This window comes from Schistocerca gregaria, chromosome 5 (assembly GCF_023897955.1).
Source record: "Schistocerca gregaria isolate iqSchGreg1 chromosome 5, iqSchGreg1.2, whole genome shotgun sequence".
NCBI classification, from domain to species: Eukaryota; Metazoa; Arthropoda; class Insecta; order Orthoptera; family Acrididae; genus Schistocerca; species Schistocerca gregaria.
This window is the reverse complement of record NC_064924.1, coordinates 557,727,269-557,745,857: the sequence shown is the minus strand read 5'-3', so window position 1 is coordinate 557,745,857 and position 18,589 is coordinate 557,727,269. Positions and strand designations below refer to the sequence as shown.

The window sequence follows — 18,589 nt, the reverse complement described above, 5'->3', positions numbered from 1 at the left end:
CTTATCTGCATGGCTGAAATGGATCGTGCAGCCACGTCTCAATCCCTGAGTCAACAGATGGGGACATTTGCAAGACAACAACTATCTGCACTAACAGCTCGATGACGTTTGCAGCAGCATGGACTAATCAGCTCGGAGACCGTGGGTGCGGTTAACCTTGACGCTGCATCACTGGCAGGAGCGCCTGCTATTAACTCAACGATGAACTTGGGTGCATGAATGGAAAACGTCTTTTTTTCGTATGAATCCAGGTTGTGTTTACAGCATCATGGTGGTCACATCCGTGTTTGCTGACATCACGGTGAACGCGCATTGGAAGCATGTATTCGTCATCGCCATACTGTCATATCACCCGGCATGATGGTATGGGGTACCGTTGGTTACACGTCTCGGTCACCTCTTGTTCGCATTGACGGCACTTTGAACAGTGGACGTTACATTTCAGATGTGTTACGACCCGTGGCTTTTCCCTTCATTCGATCCCTGTGAAACCCTACATTTCAGCAGGATAATGCACGGCCACATGTTGCAGGTCCTGTACTGGCCTTTCTGGATACAGAAAATGTTCTACTGCTGTCCAGGCCAGCGCATTCTCCAGATCTCTCACCAATTGAAAACGTCTGATCCATGGTGGCCGAGCAACTGGCTCTTCACAATACGCCAGTCACTACTCTTGATGAACTGTGGTATTGTGTTGAAGCTGCATTGGCAGTTGTACCTGTACACTCCATCCAAGCTCTGTTTGACTCAATGCTCAGGCATATCAAGGCCGTTATTACGGCCAGAGGTGGATGTTCTGGGTACTGATTTCTCAGGATCTATGCACCCAAATTGCGTGAAAATGTAATCACATGTTAGTTCTAGTATAATATATTTGTCCAATGAATGCCCGTTTATCATCTGCATTTCTTCTTGGTGTAGCAATTTTAATGGACAGTAGTGTAGTTGTTGTTACCCATGCATTCAGATTAGATGTATATTGATATAGAATTGTCTGCACATTTTTGAAGTATTGCTAACTCTTCGTCTTTCCACTTGTTAGTGGCACCAACTTCTCCGTTCCATTTTTATTATGACTGATAAGAACAGTTAGCCTTTAATAAATTTTCCCCTGTGGCATTTTTCTCCTCTGAACTCGCAAGTTCTGTCGGGCAAAATACGAAAAAATAAGCCCGTTTCGTCTCCATTAAAAATTCATTGGGACTGTATGTTTCGACTGATAGAATTAGTATTTGTTCCATGACTGAATGGTGTTAGCGTTCACACTTCCAGTCTCACCTCAAACACATGTATACACTAAATTATATCTGTTCTTGAACCTTTCAATCCAACCATTGGATGCTGTAAATCTGCACGACCCACCTTTTGTGCCAGATATGTTGCTTTAGCACAAACCATTGTACCAACTTTGTAATCGTTTGGCCCAGTGTGTTGTATTTGTCTTAGAAGAACATTATATATTGTGCTATAAGACCACTTTTTATTACAATAGACCTGCTTCAGCTTGATTGCCATCTTCATGTTACTTGTGGAAAGTGCACAGTTAGATATAATATTTCAGATTTAAGTATCATAGAACTACGCTTTGTTTCATACATTAGATGGTTTTGATATCCATATGACATTGATGTCTCAGTTGCTATCACGACTGTATAAGTTTGCTTCTTTGATGTCAATTTCATAATTCAACAGCTTCAGAAATAAATGCTCCAGCTAAAATTTAATACCTACTAGAGCTCTGCCTAAAAGAGGTCTACCAACATCAAAGGAGCAAACTTACACAGTAGTGACTGCAGCTGAGACATTTGTGTCATAATGTACACTGTGTGATAAAAAGTATCCTGACACCCCCAAAACCATATATTTTTCATGTTAGGTGTATTGTGCTGCCACCTATTGCCAGGTACTCCACATCAGCAACCTTAGTAGTCATTAGACATCATGAGAGAGCAGAATGGAATGCTCTGCGGAACTCACGGACTTCGAACGTGGTCAGGTGATTGGGTATCACTTGTGTCATATGCCTGTATGTGAGATTTCCACACTCCTAAACATCCCTAGGTCCACTGTTTCAATTGTGATTGTGAAGTGGAAACGTGAAGGGACACATACAACACAAAAGCATAGAGGCCAACCTCATCTGTTGACTGACAGAGACCACCGACAGTTGAAGAGGGTCATAATTTGTAATAGGTAGACATCTGTCCAGACCATCACATAGGAATTCCAAACTGCATGAAGATCCACTGCAAGTACTATGACACTTAGACGAGAGGTGATAAAACTTGGATTTCATGGTCGAGCGTCTTCTCATAAGCTACACATCACCCCAGTAAATGCAAAACGATGCCTCGCTTGGTGTAAGGAGTGTAAACGTTGGATGATTGAAAAGTGGAAAAACGTTGTGTAGAGTGATGAATCACGGTACACAATGTGACGATCCAATGGCAAGGAGTGGGTATGGCGAAAGACCAGTGAACGTCATCTGCCCACGTGTGTAGTGCCAACAGTAAAATTTGGAAGCATTGGTGTTATGGTGTGTTTGTGATTTTCATGGACGGGGCTTGCACCCCTTGTTGCTTTGTGTGGCACGAACACAGCACAGGCCTACATTGATGTTTTAAGCACCATCTTGCTTCCCATTGTTGAAGAGCAGTTCAGGGATGGCGATAGAATCTTTCAGCATGATCAGGCACCTGTTTGTAATGCATGTGCTGTGGCAGAGTGGTTACATGACAATAACATCTCTGTAATGGACTGGCCTGTGCAGAATCCTGACCTGAATTCTATAGAACACCTTTGGGATGTTTTGGAACGCCAGGCTTCTCTGACATCGATACCTCTCCTCAGTGCAGCACTCCATGAAGAATGGGTTCCATTCCCCAAGGAACCTTACAGCATCTGATTGAACGTATGTCTACAAGAGTGGAAGCTGTCATCAAGGCTAAGGGTGGGCCAACACCACATTGAATTCCAGCATTACCGATGGAAGGTGCCAGGAATTTGTAAGTCATTTCCAGCCAAGTGTCTGGATACTTTTGATCACATAGTGTATATCAAGGCCATTTGATCTACTTAGCAAAGTGTAATCCTTTAATACGTTAAATTATGTATGTCAAAATCTGAAATATTGTACCAAATTGTGTACTTTCCACAGATAAACTGAAGATGGAAATCACACTGAAATAGGCCAAGTGTATAAAAAATACACTCCCGGAAATGGAAAAAAGAACACATTGACACCGGTGTGTCAGACCCACCATACTTGCTCCGGACACTGCAAGAGGGCTGTACAAGCAATGATCACACGCACGGCACAGCGGACACACCAGGAACTGCGGTGTTGGCCGTAGAATGGCGCTAGCTGCGCAGCATTTGTGCACCGCCGCCGTCAGTGTCAGCCAGTTTGCCGTGGCATACGGAGCTCCATCGCAGTCTTTAACACTGGTAGCATGCCGCGACAGCGTGGACGTGAACCGTATGTGCAGTTGACAGACTTTGAGCGAGGGTGTATAGTGGGCATGCGGGAGGCCGGGTGGACATACCGCCGAATTGCTCAACACGTGGGGCATGAGGTCTCCACAGTACATCGATGTTGTCGCCAGTGCTCGGCGGAAGGTGCACGGCCCATCGACCTGGGACCGGACCGCAGCGACGCACGGATGCACGCCAAGACCCTAGGATCTTACGCAGTGCCGTAGGGGACCGCACCGCCACTTCCCAGCAAATTAGGGACACTGTTGCTCCTGGGGTATCGGCAAGGACCATTCGCAACCGTCTCCATGAAGCTGGGCTACGGTCCCGCACACCGTTAGGCCGTCTTCCGCTCACGCCCCAACATCGTGCAGCCCGCCTGCCCGCCTCCAGTGGTGTCGCGACAGGCGTGAATGGAGGGACGAATGGAGACGTGTCGTCTTCAGCAATGAGAGTCGCTTCTGCCTTGGTGCCAATGATGGTCGTATGCGTGTTTGTGCCGTGCAGGTGAGCGCCACAATCAGGACTGCATACGACCGAGGCACACAGGGCCAACACCCGGCATCATGGTGTGGGGAGCGATCTCCTACACTGGCCGTACACCTCTGGTGATCATCGAGGGGACACTGAATAGTGCACGGTACATCCAAACCGTCATCGAACCCATCGTTCTACCATTCCTAGACCTGCAAGGGAACTTGCTGTTCCAACAGGACAATGCATGTCCGCATGTATCCCGTGCCACCCAACGTGCTCTAGAAGGTGTAAGTCAACTACCCTGGCCAGCAAGATCTCCGGATCTGTCCCCCATTGAGCATGTTTGGGACTGGATGAAGCGTCGTCTCACGCGGTCTGCACATCCAGCACGAACGCTGGTCCAACTGAGGTGCCAGGTGGAAATGGCATGTCAAGCCGTTCCACAGGACTACATCCAGCATCTCTACAATTGTCTCCATGGGAGAATAGCAGCCTGCATTGCTGCGAAAGGTGGATATACACTGTACTAGTGCCGACATTGTGCATGCTCTGTTGCCTGTGTCTATGTGCCTGTGGTTCTGTCATTGTGATCGTGTGATGTATCTGACCCCAGGAATGTGTCAATAAAGTTTCCCTTTCCTGGGACAATGAATTCACGGTGTTCTTATTTCAATTTCTAGGAGTGTATAACCAAACACAGCAGTGTCTTAGTCTCATAGCATAATAAATACTGTGGCATCATTTGGATTGCTAGAAGAACAAGTTAATTTTATCCATTTTAGTAGCATTTTTTCCAAATCTGGAAACTGACTGTCACAACTTGTTTTTATTTGCTATTTGCTGCTTCCAAACATGCTGCTTCAATTATGTCATTTGCTCACTATTCTATTTAAGGCTGATGGATAAATGTTTAGTTTTTGTGCAATATCAACATGCTTCACGAGCGAATTTTTGTCCACCACCTGAATAATATTCCGTTTCTTTGTCAACTGTCTCACTGTCTTTTTATTCATGGCAAACCAGTATATCATAAAAAACAAGGGGACTGAGCGTCAGTCAAACACTAAATGAGAACTGAGTAGACCAGTTATTGAATTACACACTATTCAGTTTGTTTGGCCACTACACAAGTCAGAAGTCATCGGAGCTAGTACCAATCTCTATGAACTACTTCTGCATATCATTTCTACCATACCAAGTGATCTAAATAAAATAGAAAGAAACTTCCACATGGGAAAAATATATTAAAAATAAAGATTCCAAGACTTACCAAGCGGGAAAGCGCCGGCAGACAGGCACATGAACAAAACACACAAACACACACACAGAATTACTAGCTTTCGCAACCGATGGTTGCTTCTTCAGGAAGGAGAGGGAAAGACGAAAGGATGTGGGTTTTAAGGGAGAGGGTAAGGAGTCATTCCAATCCCGGGAGCGGAAAGACTTCCCTTAGGGGAAAAAAAGGACAGGTGTACACTCGTACTCGCGCGCACACACACACACACACACACACACACACACACACACACACACACACACACACACACACATCCATCCGCACATACACAGACACAAGCAGACATATATGTCTGTGTATGCGTATACTGTCTTTTCATCACTATTTTTCATGTTCAGTAGTTTATCTTTTCTGGTTGCATTATTTGCTCTCCGCTCTCCCATTTCACCAGTTTTGTGGAAGTACTTTTACTTCTCTTTCTTTTTGTAATCCCAAGCAGTATTCTTTTTACCTCCATTAATCCAAATAGTCCTGAATTATTTGTTTTTCAAAATTGATTTATATTTTATCTACATTCATTCACAAAGTTGTAAGGAAGAAAGTAAAAACAATTTTGAGTATTTATTTTTATTTAGTATTTCCAAAAATGGGCATCCTTCCAGAAGTACGTCACGACAATAAGGGAACATGCTTTTAAAGTATGACATTGCATAATTAACTTGTTTTGGTTTTTATGCTTTCAAATAAACATAAATAAATTTGAATTATGGGCTAAAACAGCTAATAAGTCCAAAAAAAAGAAAATAAACTATACACATATTTTATGCACTAGCATGATAAGACAAAAAGCAACAAACATGAAGTGGTTCGTCACATTTTATGCACATAGTAGTAGTTTTTCTGTGGCAATTTTGACAATTCAGCTGCTGCTTCTTTTTTGTTATCTCGTCCGTTGGTAATTCAGCAACATAATGTTCTCTTCCATCAAATCTAGAATCTAGTTTTGCCCTCTTACTAGGACGTCCTTTGCTGGAAGTGACTCTTTTGTTGCTTTCAAGAATTGCAGTGACAATTCAACGACGAAATGTCAGATGATCTACAGGTTCTTCGTTGTGCTTGTAAAGATCCCAGGCATTTTGCTGTCCAATGTCTATGAAATGTGCAATGATTGGGAAATAACACTTTTTCCCTCTTATAGAGCATCAATATCTACATCTACATGACTACTCTGCAATTCACATTTAAGTGCTTGGCAGAGTGTTCATCGAACCACAATCATACATCTCTCTACCATTCCACTCCCTAACAGCGCGCAGGAAAAACGAACACCTAAACCTTTCTGTCCGCGCTCTGATTTCTCGTATTTTATTTTGATGATCATTCCTATCTATGTAGGTTGGGCTCAACAAAATATTTATGCATTCGGAAGAGAAAGTTGGTGACTGAAATTTCTTAAAAAGATCTCGCCGCGACGAAAAACGTCTTTGCTGTAATGACTTCCATCCCAATTTGCGTATCATATCTGCCACACTCTCTCCCCTATTACGTGATAATACAAAACGAGCTGCCATTTTTTGCACCCTTTCGATGTCCTCCGTCAATCCCACCTGGTAAGGATCCCACACCGCGCAGCAGTATTCTAACAGAGGACCAACGAGTGTAGTGTAAGCTGTCTCTTTAGTGGACTTGTTGCATCTTCTAAGTGTACTGCCAATGAAACGCAACCTTTGGCTCGCCTTCCCCACAATATTATCTATGTGGTCTTTCCAACTGAAGTTGTTCATAATTTTAACACCCAGGTACTTAGTTGAATTGACAGCCTTGAGAATTGTACTATTTATCAAGTAATCGAATTCCAACGGATTTCTTTTGGAACTCATGTGGATCATCTCACACTTTTCGTTATTTAGCGTCAACTGCCACCTGCCACACCATACCATACAGCAATCTTTTCTAAATCGCTTTGCAACTGATACTGGTTTTCGGATGACCTTACTAGACGGTAAATTACAGCATCATCTGCGAACAACCTAAGAGAACTGCTCAGATTGTCACCCAGCTCATTTATATAGATCAGGAACAGCAGAGGTCCCAGGACGCTTACCTGGGGAACACCTGATATCACTTTAGTTTTACTCAATGATTTGCCATCTATTACTATGAACTGCGACCTTCCCGACAGGAAATCACGAATCCAGTCGCACAACTGAGACGATACCCCATAGGCCCACAGCTTGATTAGAAGTCGCTTGTGAGGAACGGTGTCAAAAGCTTTCCGGAAATCTAGAAATATGGAATCAACTTGAGATCCCCTGTCGATAGCGGCCATTACTTCGTGTGAATAAAGAGCTAGCTGTGTTGCGCAAGAGCGATGTTTTCTGAAACCATGCTGATTACGTATCAATAGATCGTTTCCTTCGAGGTGATTCATAATGTTTGAATACAGTATATGCTCCAAAACCCTACTGCAAACCGACGTCAATGATATAGGTCTGTAGTTAGATGGATTACTCCTACTACCCTTCTTAAACACTGGTGCGACCTGCTCAGTTTTCCAATCTGTAGGTACAGATCTATCGGTGAGCGAGCGGTCGTATATGAGTTCTAAGTAGGGAGCTATTGTACCAGCGTAATCTGAAAGTAACCTAATCGGTATACAATCTGGACCTGAAGACTTGCCCGTATCAAGCGATTTGAGTTGCTTCGCAACCCCTAAGGTATCTACTTCTAAGAAACTCATGCTAGCAGCTGTTCGTGTTTCAAATTCTGGAATATTCCATTCGTCTTCCTTGGTGAAGGAATTTCGGAAAACTGCGTTCAATAACTCCGCTTTAGCGGCACAGTCGTCGGGATACATTTTGGTCAGCTCGATCTATGCCTCCCATATGAGTATTGTAGGAGTGTAATAAGTTAGATTGGGGCACACTAATCCTTTTCTTTTGTTCCCTGGAAAATCTTGCTACAGAGTATAGTGGTTGCACTCTGTCAAAGTTGGTGGCTACAGTAACAACATTGTTGTCATTCCCATGTGCAATGGAAATCCCGGATGCTGAGTCAGCACAAACTTCGTGTGATCCTCTATTTTCTTTTATCATTTTATCTATAGGTGATAGAGTACAAATCTTAACTCTGTTTCCTCTTATTGTTCCTGTTGCTTCCACACCCCTCTCTTTTAGGTCATGTAGTAGTTCAACACTGGTAAAGAGGTGATCAAAGTATATTCGATATGGAACATGTGGGAGTAACTGGTCAACATAAGTCATTACCACACCATACCCCATACCTTTCGTTTCACAGTCCTTACTACATGTGCCAGCTCCTTGGTAGGGTTAGAGCCAAATAATATATCCACCACTTGTGCCTCCACACCAAAATTTGAATGCACATCGGATTGGTTTACCTTTTATGAATTGTTTGCACCCGTGACTTCCGAAGTATGGGCCCATCGATTCATTGACAGAATGATGCCGCACATGAGGCACAAATTGTTTGAATCTGTCATTCAGCATACACAGTAATGGCTGGATTTTCCCAAAAGTTCTGATTTATCTAATTTGTCATTGTTGCATACATGCAAAATGGAAAAGATAAAATAAAATTGATCTCTGGACATGGCATTTGTTACAAGGTCGTTGTGACTGTCTTTATCTGATTGCCAGTGCATCTTTCTGTGTGGCACTGTTACATATCCACGTAGCAGAAGTATTGCAATAAACACCAAAATTTCATCTTCTGAACAATCACCTAGTCTATTTCTCTTGGTTGCCTACTGATTTGTGTAAGTGACCATAATTTGAACCTCTTCATTATCAAAAAACTCTTGGAAATATTCAAGCGGTGTTTGCCCTTTCTTCATTGCAACTGTGAACATTAGAAGCCATACAGGTGTTGGATTAACTATTTCATCACTTTTCCAGTTATATTTCTTGAGGTTTAGAACTTTATTCTTCGATAGCCTTGCTGGTTCGTTTGTGGTTGTTGTTGTTATTGTTGCTGTTTTTGTACTGCTGGAGGGTCCTGGAACAACATCAGAGGTAAAGTATTGTTTCCTTGTTGCATTCACAGCATTACTATTGGTAGAAATGGCCAAATCACAAAACGCAGTAGCATTGAGCTGACTTGCAGGTAATTTATCTACACTTGGATTTTCTTCAGCACCCGAATCTTCATCTGTTACATCACCAGTTGAATTTAGAGCAGGGTGTAATGTTACATTCACACCAGTATTAGGTATTTCCTCATCTTTTGATTCTAACATGTCCAAAAGTTCCATCAGTGTACATCGTTTTCTGTGAATACAAAGTGACAACATATTACCCTGACGTCCTTCCGGAAGGGATTACAACTGATGAAAACTTTCAATCGTAATATGAACCCATAAATAATATAGGTTAACTCTTTAAGGTATTATATGACAAGTTTCAGAATTATTGACACAATATGAAAGAAAATATACATACCTATCAATGACAAGGGCAGTCAGTTCTTCCATGGTAAAATCAGCCCTATTTTCAAGACAGTTTCTCACTCACTGTGAATTACAGCGTCAAACTGATTGTCTCAGCGCGCAACTGACTCTGCCTACTTCATATAACAATGCGTCACAGTCCATTGTAACAATGTGTTGTTCTCAAAAATAAATAATTTCAACAGTGAGTGACGTCGTCCTTCCAGAAGGAAGTCAGGGTTATCTGAGTTAATATTCATTCCCAGCTCTCCTGTAAATTCCTACAGCTTTACAACGTCAGCTACTACTTTCTTACATTTCTTTCTGCATTCCTGGAATTTCCTTTTGCTTTCTTCCTTTTTTGTCTCTGTTCCATTCTTGCCATGCTGTTTTCCTTTCTTTTACAGCCCCCTTCACCCGCTCATTCCGCCAAGGTATCTCCTTATTCTTTGCCCTTCCAGACATTCTGTCACAAAAGGCTTAAAAAAGCCTCTTTGAACTTCCCCTCCCAATTCCTCTTCCACACTTCCATATTCAGTGCTTGGGATTTTAAATTTAACACTTAGCATGCAGCTGACATAATATTACAGCAATTCCAGAGAATGAGAATGTGCGATGAACGCAATATTATTTCGTGCCAGTTAAAATGATTTTCCATGTCGTTCAATATATATTTATAGCTCCTACAAATGTCTGGAGGTATCTAATGACTTTGTGGTTTCCATTGATGAGTAGATGGTAGTAGCAGTGAAAAATTCACTGAAACATTTTTCATTGTCACTCAATTCATAGGCATTAGCTGACATTGGTTCCTGTCCATTTCGTGTTGATTTTGTGTTCAAAATCTGCAGTAAAGAGGAGAAACATTTGACTCAAATTATTTACGAAGTCCTTGATAAGTCTTCAATCATTATATATGAACACTAGCATACTTTTTCAGTTTTTCTGTAACAAATCCTACTGAATTTAAGATTGCATCAGCTAACATTCTAATTAGTTGCTATGCAGTCCCATAAATTTAACTGTTGTATTTTATTAATGATATTGTATAATAATTCAATTTCAAAGTATGTCTTCTGAAGTGTGACAGAGAATTTATAAAATTAAAACATAAAAATTACATTAAAGTTGTTTTATATATTATTAAATGAACTTACTGGAGGGCCAGTCCATGAAAAATGAATTGACACAGTCACATCATCAAAAGTTTACTGTATATTGTTCGTATTCTGGTCTATTTGTTTTTTATTTTCATGTTAATACTTTAGTGACAATTGTACAAATGTTATGTTTGTTACCATCGAATGACGCTGGAAAGAAAAGTCGAGGGCAATGCCATTTAAAAATGTGAAAAATGTACTTAAAACACAGCAAATACCACTAAAAACAAGAGGATAAAATATACAAGGTAAAATCAGTTAAGAACAGTATCAGTCGCACAAGTAGTTTGCCAAAAATAGGCTACCTATACTTTAGAAAAGTATATGCTTAATGGACAATATGAGTTTTAGACCAGAGTAAACTAGATCAGTGTGGTTGGGAATGATAAAACACATCTGTAAGTTGTAGTAACAAGTCAGTTAACATGAGAGAGGGAATATGCTCTTAAGCCCTACTAGTTTTAATTTTAAACAATAGAAACTCCAGGTAGGAGCATCAACAATGCAGCAAAAGATATTTCAACTTACCATAAAGATAACAGTCCAATTTGCAGACAGGCACAATTAAAAGACACTTACACATAAGATTTCGGCCTCGGCCTCCACTAGAAAAAGAAAAACACACTCCATTCATTCACCCAAGCAAGCACACCTCATGCACACATGGACGCCACCTCCAACAGCTCGGGCCAGAGATGCCATAGTTTGTGGTAATGTGTGCATGAGGTGTGTTTGCTTGTGTGAATGAATGGAGTGTGTTTTTCTTTTTCTAGTGGAGGCCGAGGTCGAAATCTTATGTGTAAGTGTCTTTTAATTGTGCCTGTCTGCAAATTGGACTGTTATCTTTATGGTAATTAGCAATCTATATTTTTCCACAGTTTTGTATCCAGGTTTAATTTTAGTTATTTAAACTGTACACTCGGCAGATGATGTTGCAGTAGCTTGCTGATATATTGGCTGCTGCCAATAGTGCTGCCTGAACCACAAACATTAGCCCACTTGCTACACTGACAATGAGATAATTGATGTTGCTGTTAAGAGTCTGCTACCAATATTGGTCTTGCATACAAGGCACGTCGTGTCCCTCATCCTTCTGTCCTTCTGATAATATTTGTGGTACAGTGTAATAAACATATGGCTCTGTTCTTTTTCAATTCTGATCTATGCATGTACAGAAAGCCTTGAGTGTGATGTACATAATTGTTTGTAGTTTTGAACACACTGGAAGAAATTAGCGTACATGTAACTACTTTACTGATAGTGTGGTGCATAGGATCCTTAACTACTTACACAGTGGTTCGAAACACAGTTGCAGGTGACCGTCTCTGAGTTTCCTGCAGTTAAAAGATGTGGAATTGGAACCATTTTATCTCATGAGCCCCAAAGAGGATCTGCTTGAAAAAATAAGTCAATATATTTCCCAAGAAAGTTGCTTCAAGCAGTGTAAGGCCAAAAGGTCTGGAGCAACATGTGGGAGGCATAATATTTTGAAAGCAAATTTTTAAATTAATATTATGAAAAAAACTTCTTGCATGGCTCTACAAAAAAATCTTTCATTTTTACGTAAGATAAAAGTTGTGAAGAAATTGGGCTGTCTGTGCAGCAAAATAACTGATGTGGCCAACATGGAGAGGATGTAAAATGCAGATTGGCTAGAGCAACAAAAATATGTCTGGAAAAGAGGAATTTATTAAAATTCTAGCATAAATTTAAGTGTGAGGAAGTCTTTTCTGAAGGTGTCTCTCTCATGTGTAGTCTTGTATGGGAGTGAAACATGGATGATCAGCACTTTAGGCAAGAAGAGAATACAAGTTTCTAAAATGCGGTTCAACAGCAGAATGCCGCTGTAGGTTAGATGGGCAGAACAAATTACTAATGAGGACATACTGAATTGAATAGGGGAGAAAATAAATTTATGGCACAGATTAACTAAAAGAAGAGGTAGGTTTAAGTGGTGGGCTGTGGTAGAGGGGATATTAGTGGGAGACTAAGCAGATGAACACAATAAGGAGGTTCAAATGGGTGTTGGTTGCAGTAGTTATGCAGAGATAAAGAGACTGTCACAGGATAGACTAGTGTGTTAGTCCATCTTGGACTTTCCGTTGTTGGGATGTCAGAATTTTCTAAAATAAAAGAAAAAAGGAGAAGTGACAGTTAAAAGTATACTCAGTTACCTATATCTGATAAACAGTTAGAAACACAAATAATAATTTTGTTATTCAAATGTTATTACAGTTTGATTGTCACTTCTTACAATTAAATATTGTCTGACTTCACAAGTGACACAGTGTTAGCACTTAAACAATTTGGTTTGTAATTAAAAGATGATCTGATGAGTTTTTAGGATGACTATCCTCCCACATTTCTCGTAAAACACAGACCTCTTGATAAAGGTTTGGGGAACCACTACTACCTTGACTAAAACCTAGTTTCAATTCATGTGTGACCCCATTATCAGACTGTGGATGACCACAACAATACAGGAACAAGTAATACTTAAGAAATTATGTGCTAAAATAGGAAGAAATGGTATTATGTGTATTGTTCAGACAACTTGTCAAAGCATCATCATAGGCACTCTGAGCATGCAAACACCTCCCTACTTTTATGCAGTTTTATGTGTTTGCCTTATTCTGCTGAAAAATAGAATTGTGAAAATTTTTTATTCCAGTGATATACATTTTTGCAAGCACATGTTGTACTTCTTGCATCCACAATTCAAGTAACAGAATGCTGGTAAGATTTTGTATTCCATGAGCTACTGAGTTATTTGAACTTTCCTGGCAGATTAAAACTGTGTGCCGGACCGAGACTAGAACTCGGGACCTTTGGAGAGGTTCGCAGGAGAGCTCCTGTGAAGTTTGGATGGTAGGAGACGAGGTACTGGCGGAATTAGAGCTGTGAGGATGGGTCGTGAGTCGTGCTTGGGTAGCTCAGTTGGTAGAGCACTTGCCCGTGAAAGGTAAATGTCCCAAGTTCGAGTCTCTGTCCAGCACACAGTTTTAATCTGCCTGGAAGTTTCATAACAGCGCACACTCCGCTGCAGAGGGAAAATTTCATACTCAGTTATTTGTTATCAAGAAACAATTGTTTTTAGCTTTGTAGGCTTTTCATATAAACATAGGAATTTTAATTTGTGAGTGACAATTTTATGAATTCCCAGTGTATGTTTTTTTTTTTTCTTTTCAGCTCCATACAATAAAGACAACCAGTCTCTAGAGTCTGCTATTGTGAGCTATTGGGTGATGCCTCCTCCAGAGAGCAAACCTCATGATTATGGGAAGCCAATGCTTATGAGTTACAGTGTTGTGCAGGACCAGTTTCTCTCCCAAGATGCACTTAATGAAATGGTAATAGTAGATAACAGTAAAAACTGGTCTCTTTGATGTATATACAATGTGTTATAAGAGAAACACAACTTTTGCTATAACACAATTTTTGCTTGTTGTACAACATTTTAAGCATTGTCGCCCTCAAAATTGTCTCCTCTACTGGTGATACATCATTCCCATCATTTTTTCTACTTTTGAAAAGCCTCCTGGAACACATTTTCTGGGTAGTGCACAGGTCTCTTGTTGCATTGTCTGGAATCTCCTCTATGGTTTGAAAACAACGTTTTTCAAATGTGGTTTTAAGTTTGGGAAACAGTAGAAAGTCTGCTGGGACTACATCAGGAGAATATGGTGGATGGAGCACAACAGTTGCGTGTTTTACTAGATAGCTGTGGACAAGCAGTGACGCATGAGCTTGCGTATTGTCATGAGTCAACATCCAAGTCTGGTTTTTCCACAATTCATGCACCTTCTTGTGCTCAGAATCACTCATATGTACTAACAATCTCTGGTAGAAGTCTTTGTTTACCATCAGACCAGATGGTACGAACTCCTTATGGACAGTGGCTTTCCAACTAAAAAAGAGGGTGTCAGCCATTGGCATCACCTTTTGCCAAGTTTGTACCAAAATTGCACACAAACATTTTATTCTTCAAGCTCTTTCATTGTCACTGTGCATTGACAATTTTTACTTTTGGGCCTTCTAATTTCAACTGAATGAAACTCAGTTCTGTTTTTATGTTATATTTTGATTGCCATTGCCAACTGCCAACTGTTGAATGTTATTGGCAGTGATTGAATGTTATTATTGCCAACTATTGAATTTGTTTTTGTGATATCTGTAATCTATGTGTGTGTGTGTGTGTGTGCGCGCGCGTGTGTGTGTGTGTTGTCATTTATTTTTTTGACTTTAGTTGTGAGTCTGTATTGATGTATGTGTGCTCATTTATCACATCCAGTGGCTTCTTTGATGCGGTAATTTTCTAAGGTATTTGTCATGATTGTTTATTCTCATTATTTTCATATCTTGTTTCATGTTTATAGGCTGACGTTTGTAATGCTGTAAGATATGAAAATAATCAGAATAAACAACCATGACAAATAGTTTATGGAAATACAGGAAAATTACCACGTCCAGAAAGCCATTAATAAAAGAATGATAAGATAAAAGCCATTCCACTGGTATGTACAGCTACATTACAACAATCACATATGGCACAAACATTGTGTTTCATTAGTTGATCCAAAAGTAAAAATTATGAACGTACCATAAATTTATATGCAACTGAGGATGATAGGACCACAAAAGTTGAAGATGTTTAATTCATTGTCACTAATTCAGTGAACAGCTTGTAGATGTCTCACTTCAGGTCAACAATACAACATATAAGTGCAGTGTCATGCATTCACAATTCAGCAGTTTGCATCCAAAAATTAATTTCACTATGGGAAGAGAAAAAAATAAGAGCATAACTTTCTGGATTTAAAAATTTCAAACGAAAAATCATAACACCGACATAATTATCCACAGCCGGTCATGCCACCCGAGATCACACAAGCTCACATATTTTCGTTCTGTGTTACATAGACTAAACAACTTACCACTGAAAAAAGAAAATATTGAGAAAGAGCTAGATCTTCGAAATGTAGCTATAAGCAATGGTTATCCAACAGAGTTAGTAGTCACGTTATTCAAAAAGAAAACCAACCAAACACATGCCAGTACCGTAGATGAAATAACTTTAACTACAAACAAAAATGAAGCACAGAAAAATTAAGTTCTTGTATGGCCATATCTAGGTATTATTTCCAACAAAATTACTCAGTGTTTCAAGGATACAAAGTTATACACCAGTTACAGAAGCACTAACAATCTAAACCGATTGTTGAGACACGTACTATGTAAATCAGAGCCATTTTTGCAATCAGGAATCTACAAAATTAACTGTGAAGAATACCCAAAATTTTATATTTGGACAAACAGGAAGAAAATTTAGTACATGATTTAAAGAGCACGTGACAATAAGTGACAATAACTCATCCACACCCTTAAAAGGCACCAACCATGAAATACCTAATATAAATGAATCACTTCAAATATTACATAAGTTACAGAAAGGAAAAGTCATGGATATAATGGAAGAAATTGAAATCTACATACATCTAAAATATCAGTCAGGCAGAGTTTTAAATTAGCGAAAAGACCTGTGAAATGGGAATTTCCTAGATAACTTTCTACCAGCTCAAGGGCGAAGTGTTACCGCTGCACAGAATGTAAACTTATCATTATACTCATTATTAAATATGACTGTAATACGAACATCACACAGCCATGAAGCAGTTTTTGCTAGACTCTTGTGGTTCTCGGTACTATTTCATTGGAATACTGTCATAAATGTGATATATAAGATCTTTGTGCCAACTATTCAAAAATGACATGCTCCTACAATAACAGAACAAATATTTACAAGTTATTTTAAAGAAATTACATACAGTCATATTTACACCAATGATGGTCGATAAATGTAACTGAGAACAAAAGCATGTGCAGGTTAAGTAGCAAAATGCTGTAAAATAAATCCAATCTTCCTAGGTTAAGTGTGTTATATATAAGAGCCTTGCAACAAATGCTCGAAACTAATGTGCTCCTACAATAATGTGAACACTTCGGACTAATTTATGAGCATAACATAGTGTCATAGGAGCAACAACGTATGTGACATAATCTGTTACCAAAAAATTGTCCATAAAGTAAGTTATAATGTGCCTAGTATATCTGCAGATATGTCTTGTTCCTACATCAAAATCACAAGAGTCACTAATGTATCCAATGTATGTAATTTCCGTTTTAGATACTTGAAAATGGCCTAAGGCTGAAATTGTACAATCATACAGGAAATAAAGAAAATGGCAGCTGAAGGCTTCAAGAAATCATTTAAAAAATTTATCACAGTTGCGGATCCTATCGCATTGAAAATTGGTATACGTCGGTTTGCAGTACGCAGAGTGACCAGGTGCCTGTTCGTCTCTCATTGTGCTAAAATGTCTAAGAATTTCGACTGTCCTTCCTTCTCCATCTTGACAGTGAACCGGTTGTTCGGCTGTATGTTGTTTACGTGTTCCATGAATTGTTTGAGAGCTTCTGAGCCATGTGGCCAGATCATAAATTTATCGACACCATAACCATAAAATAAGGATGGACGGAAGGGAGCCGAATTTAATGCCCATTCCTCAAAATTCTCCATAAAAAATGATGTAGACAACGGAGAGACCCTCGCTTTACCATCCATCATTTCATAAAATTTACTACCATACAGGAAGTAGGTGCTTGTCATCACATGCTGGAACAACTTTATAGTTTCAGGAGAAGAAAGATCCACCAGCATTTTCAGAGTGTCCTCCACAGGAACTTTTGTGAACAGCGATACCACATCCAGGCTGACTAAAATGTCATTTGGACCAACTCTAATCTGTTTGATTTTCTTAATGAACTTCTGGGAGTTCTTGATGTACTTTTCACAACGGCCAACTATTGGAGTCATCAACTTTGTTAGGTATTTGGCCAGCTTGTAGGTAGGAGAACCAATTGCACTGACAATAAGTCTCAAGGGAACGTAATCCTGGTGGATCTTCCGTAGTTCATACAACCTCGGAGGTCTAGGAGCTCAGACTTTGAGAGTTTCTGTAACATCATCTGGTATACCAGAATTCTTCACTAACTCCATAGTTTTTCTAGTGTATGTCAAAGTTGTATTCCATTTAAGACATTTGTATGTACTTTCCTCAAATGGTGTTGTAATTTTGCTATGATATTCGGTAGTATTAAGCATGAGGTGCCATTTCCTTTGTCAGCTGATAATATGACAAGATCTTATCTCCCCGAAGTAAATGGAGCCCTCTCTCTCCTCTCTACTGATATTATATTTGGGAGGCTTAGCTGAGGCCAAAAAGTGACTGATAATAAGTTTCACTTTGTTAGTGTCCTGTGCAAGATGTCGTACTGCCTATTCTATTCCGCTGATATGACCCGAGATGGGCATAGTATGTGGTGTAGGAGCAAAATTCGAAACTTTATTAAGGTCTGAGATGGCTCCTTTTTTCCAGGCTCTTGTCTGACTAGTTGACAACAGTGCGTGCTATTTCATACGATGACTCCGGTCTTTGCATAACTGCAAGATGCTCAAATTTCATTACTTGTTTAGCCGATGTATTGCTAAGATGAGCTCTTTGATGAACAGCCGTCATTATATCGACCCACTCCTAGTCAGAAGGCAAGAGAACTGTAGATAACAAAAGGTGGCAACTATATAAACTGCGTGCATTAAAATCCAGTTTGTACCTTATGCGTCGTAACGTTTCTTTGACAATCTTCCAGCTGGTCTTTTGTAATATATTCTTCATTCCAACCAACTTGATATGGTGTTTAAACACAGCAAACTTAGGAACAATCTCTTTATCACGA

General features: G+C 39.9%; 1 protein-coding gene across 2 annotated transcripts in view; it reads left to right on the top strand.

Annotated features, from left to right (window-relative positions):
• Positions 1-18,589, top strand: part of LOC126272112 (MPN domain-containing protein) — a 158,212-nt gene that overhangs the window by 110,953 nt on the left and 28,670 nt on the right. For both annotated transcript variants that reach the window (XM_049974707.1, XM_049974708.1), the window contains one exon: positions 13,985-14,145. In XM_049974707.1, the coding sequence (XP_049830664.1) occupies positions 13,985-14,145 (161 nt within the window). The remainder of the gene's footprint in view (positions 1-13,984; positions 14,146-18,589) is intronic.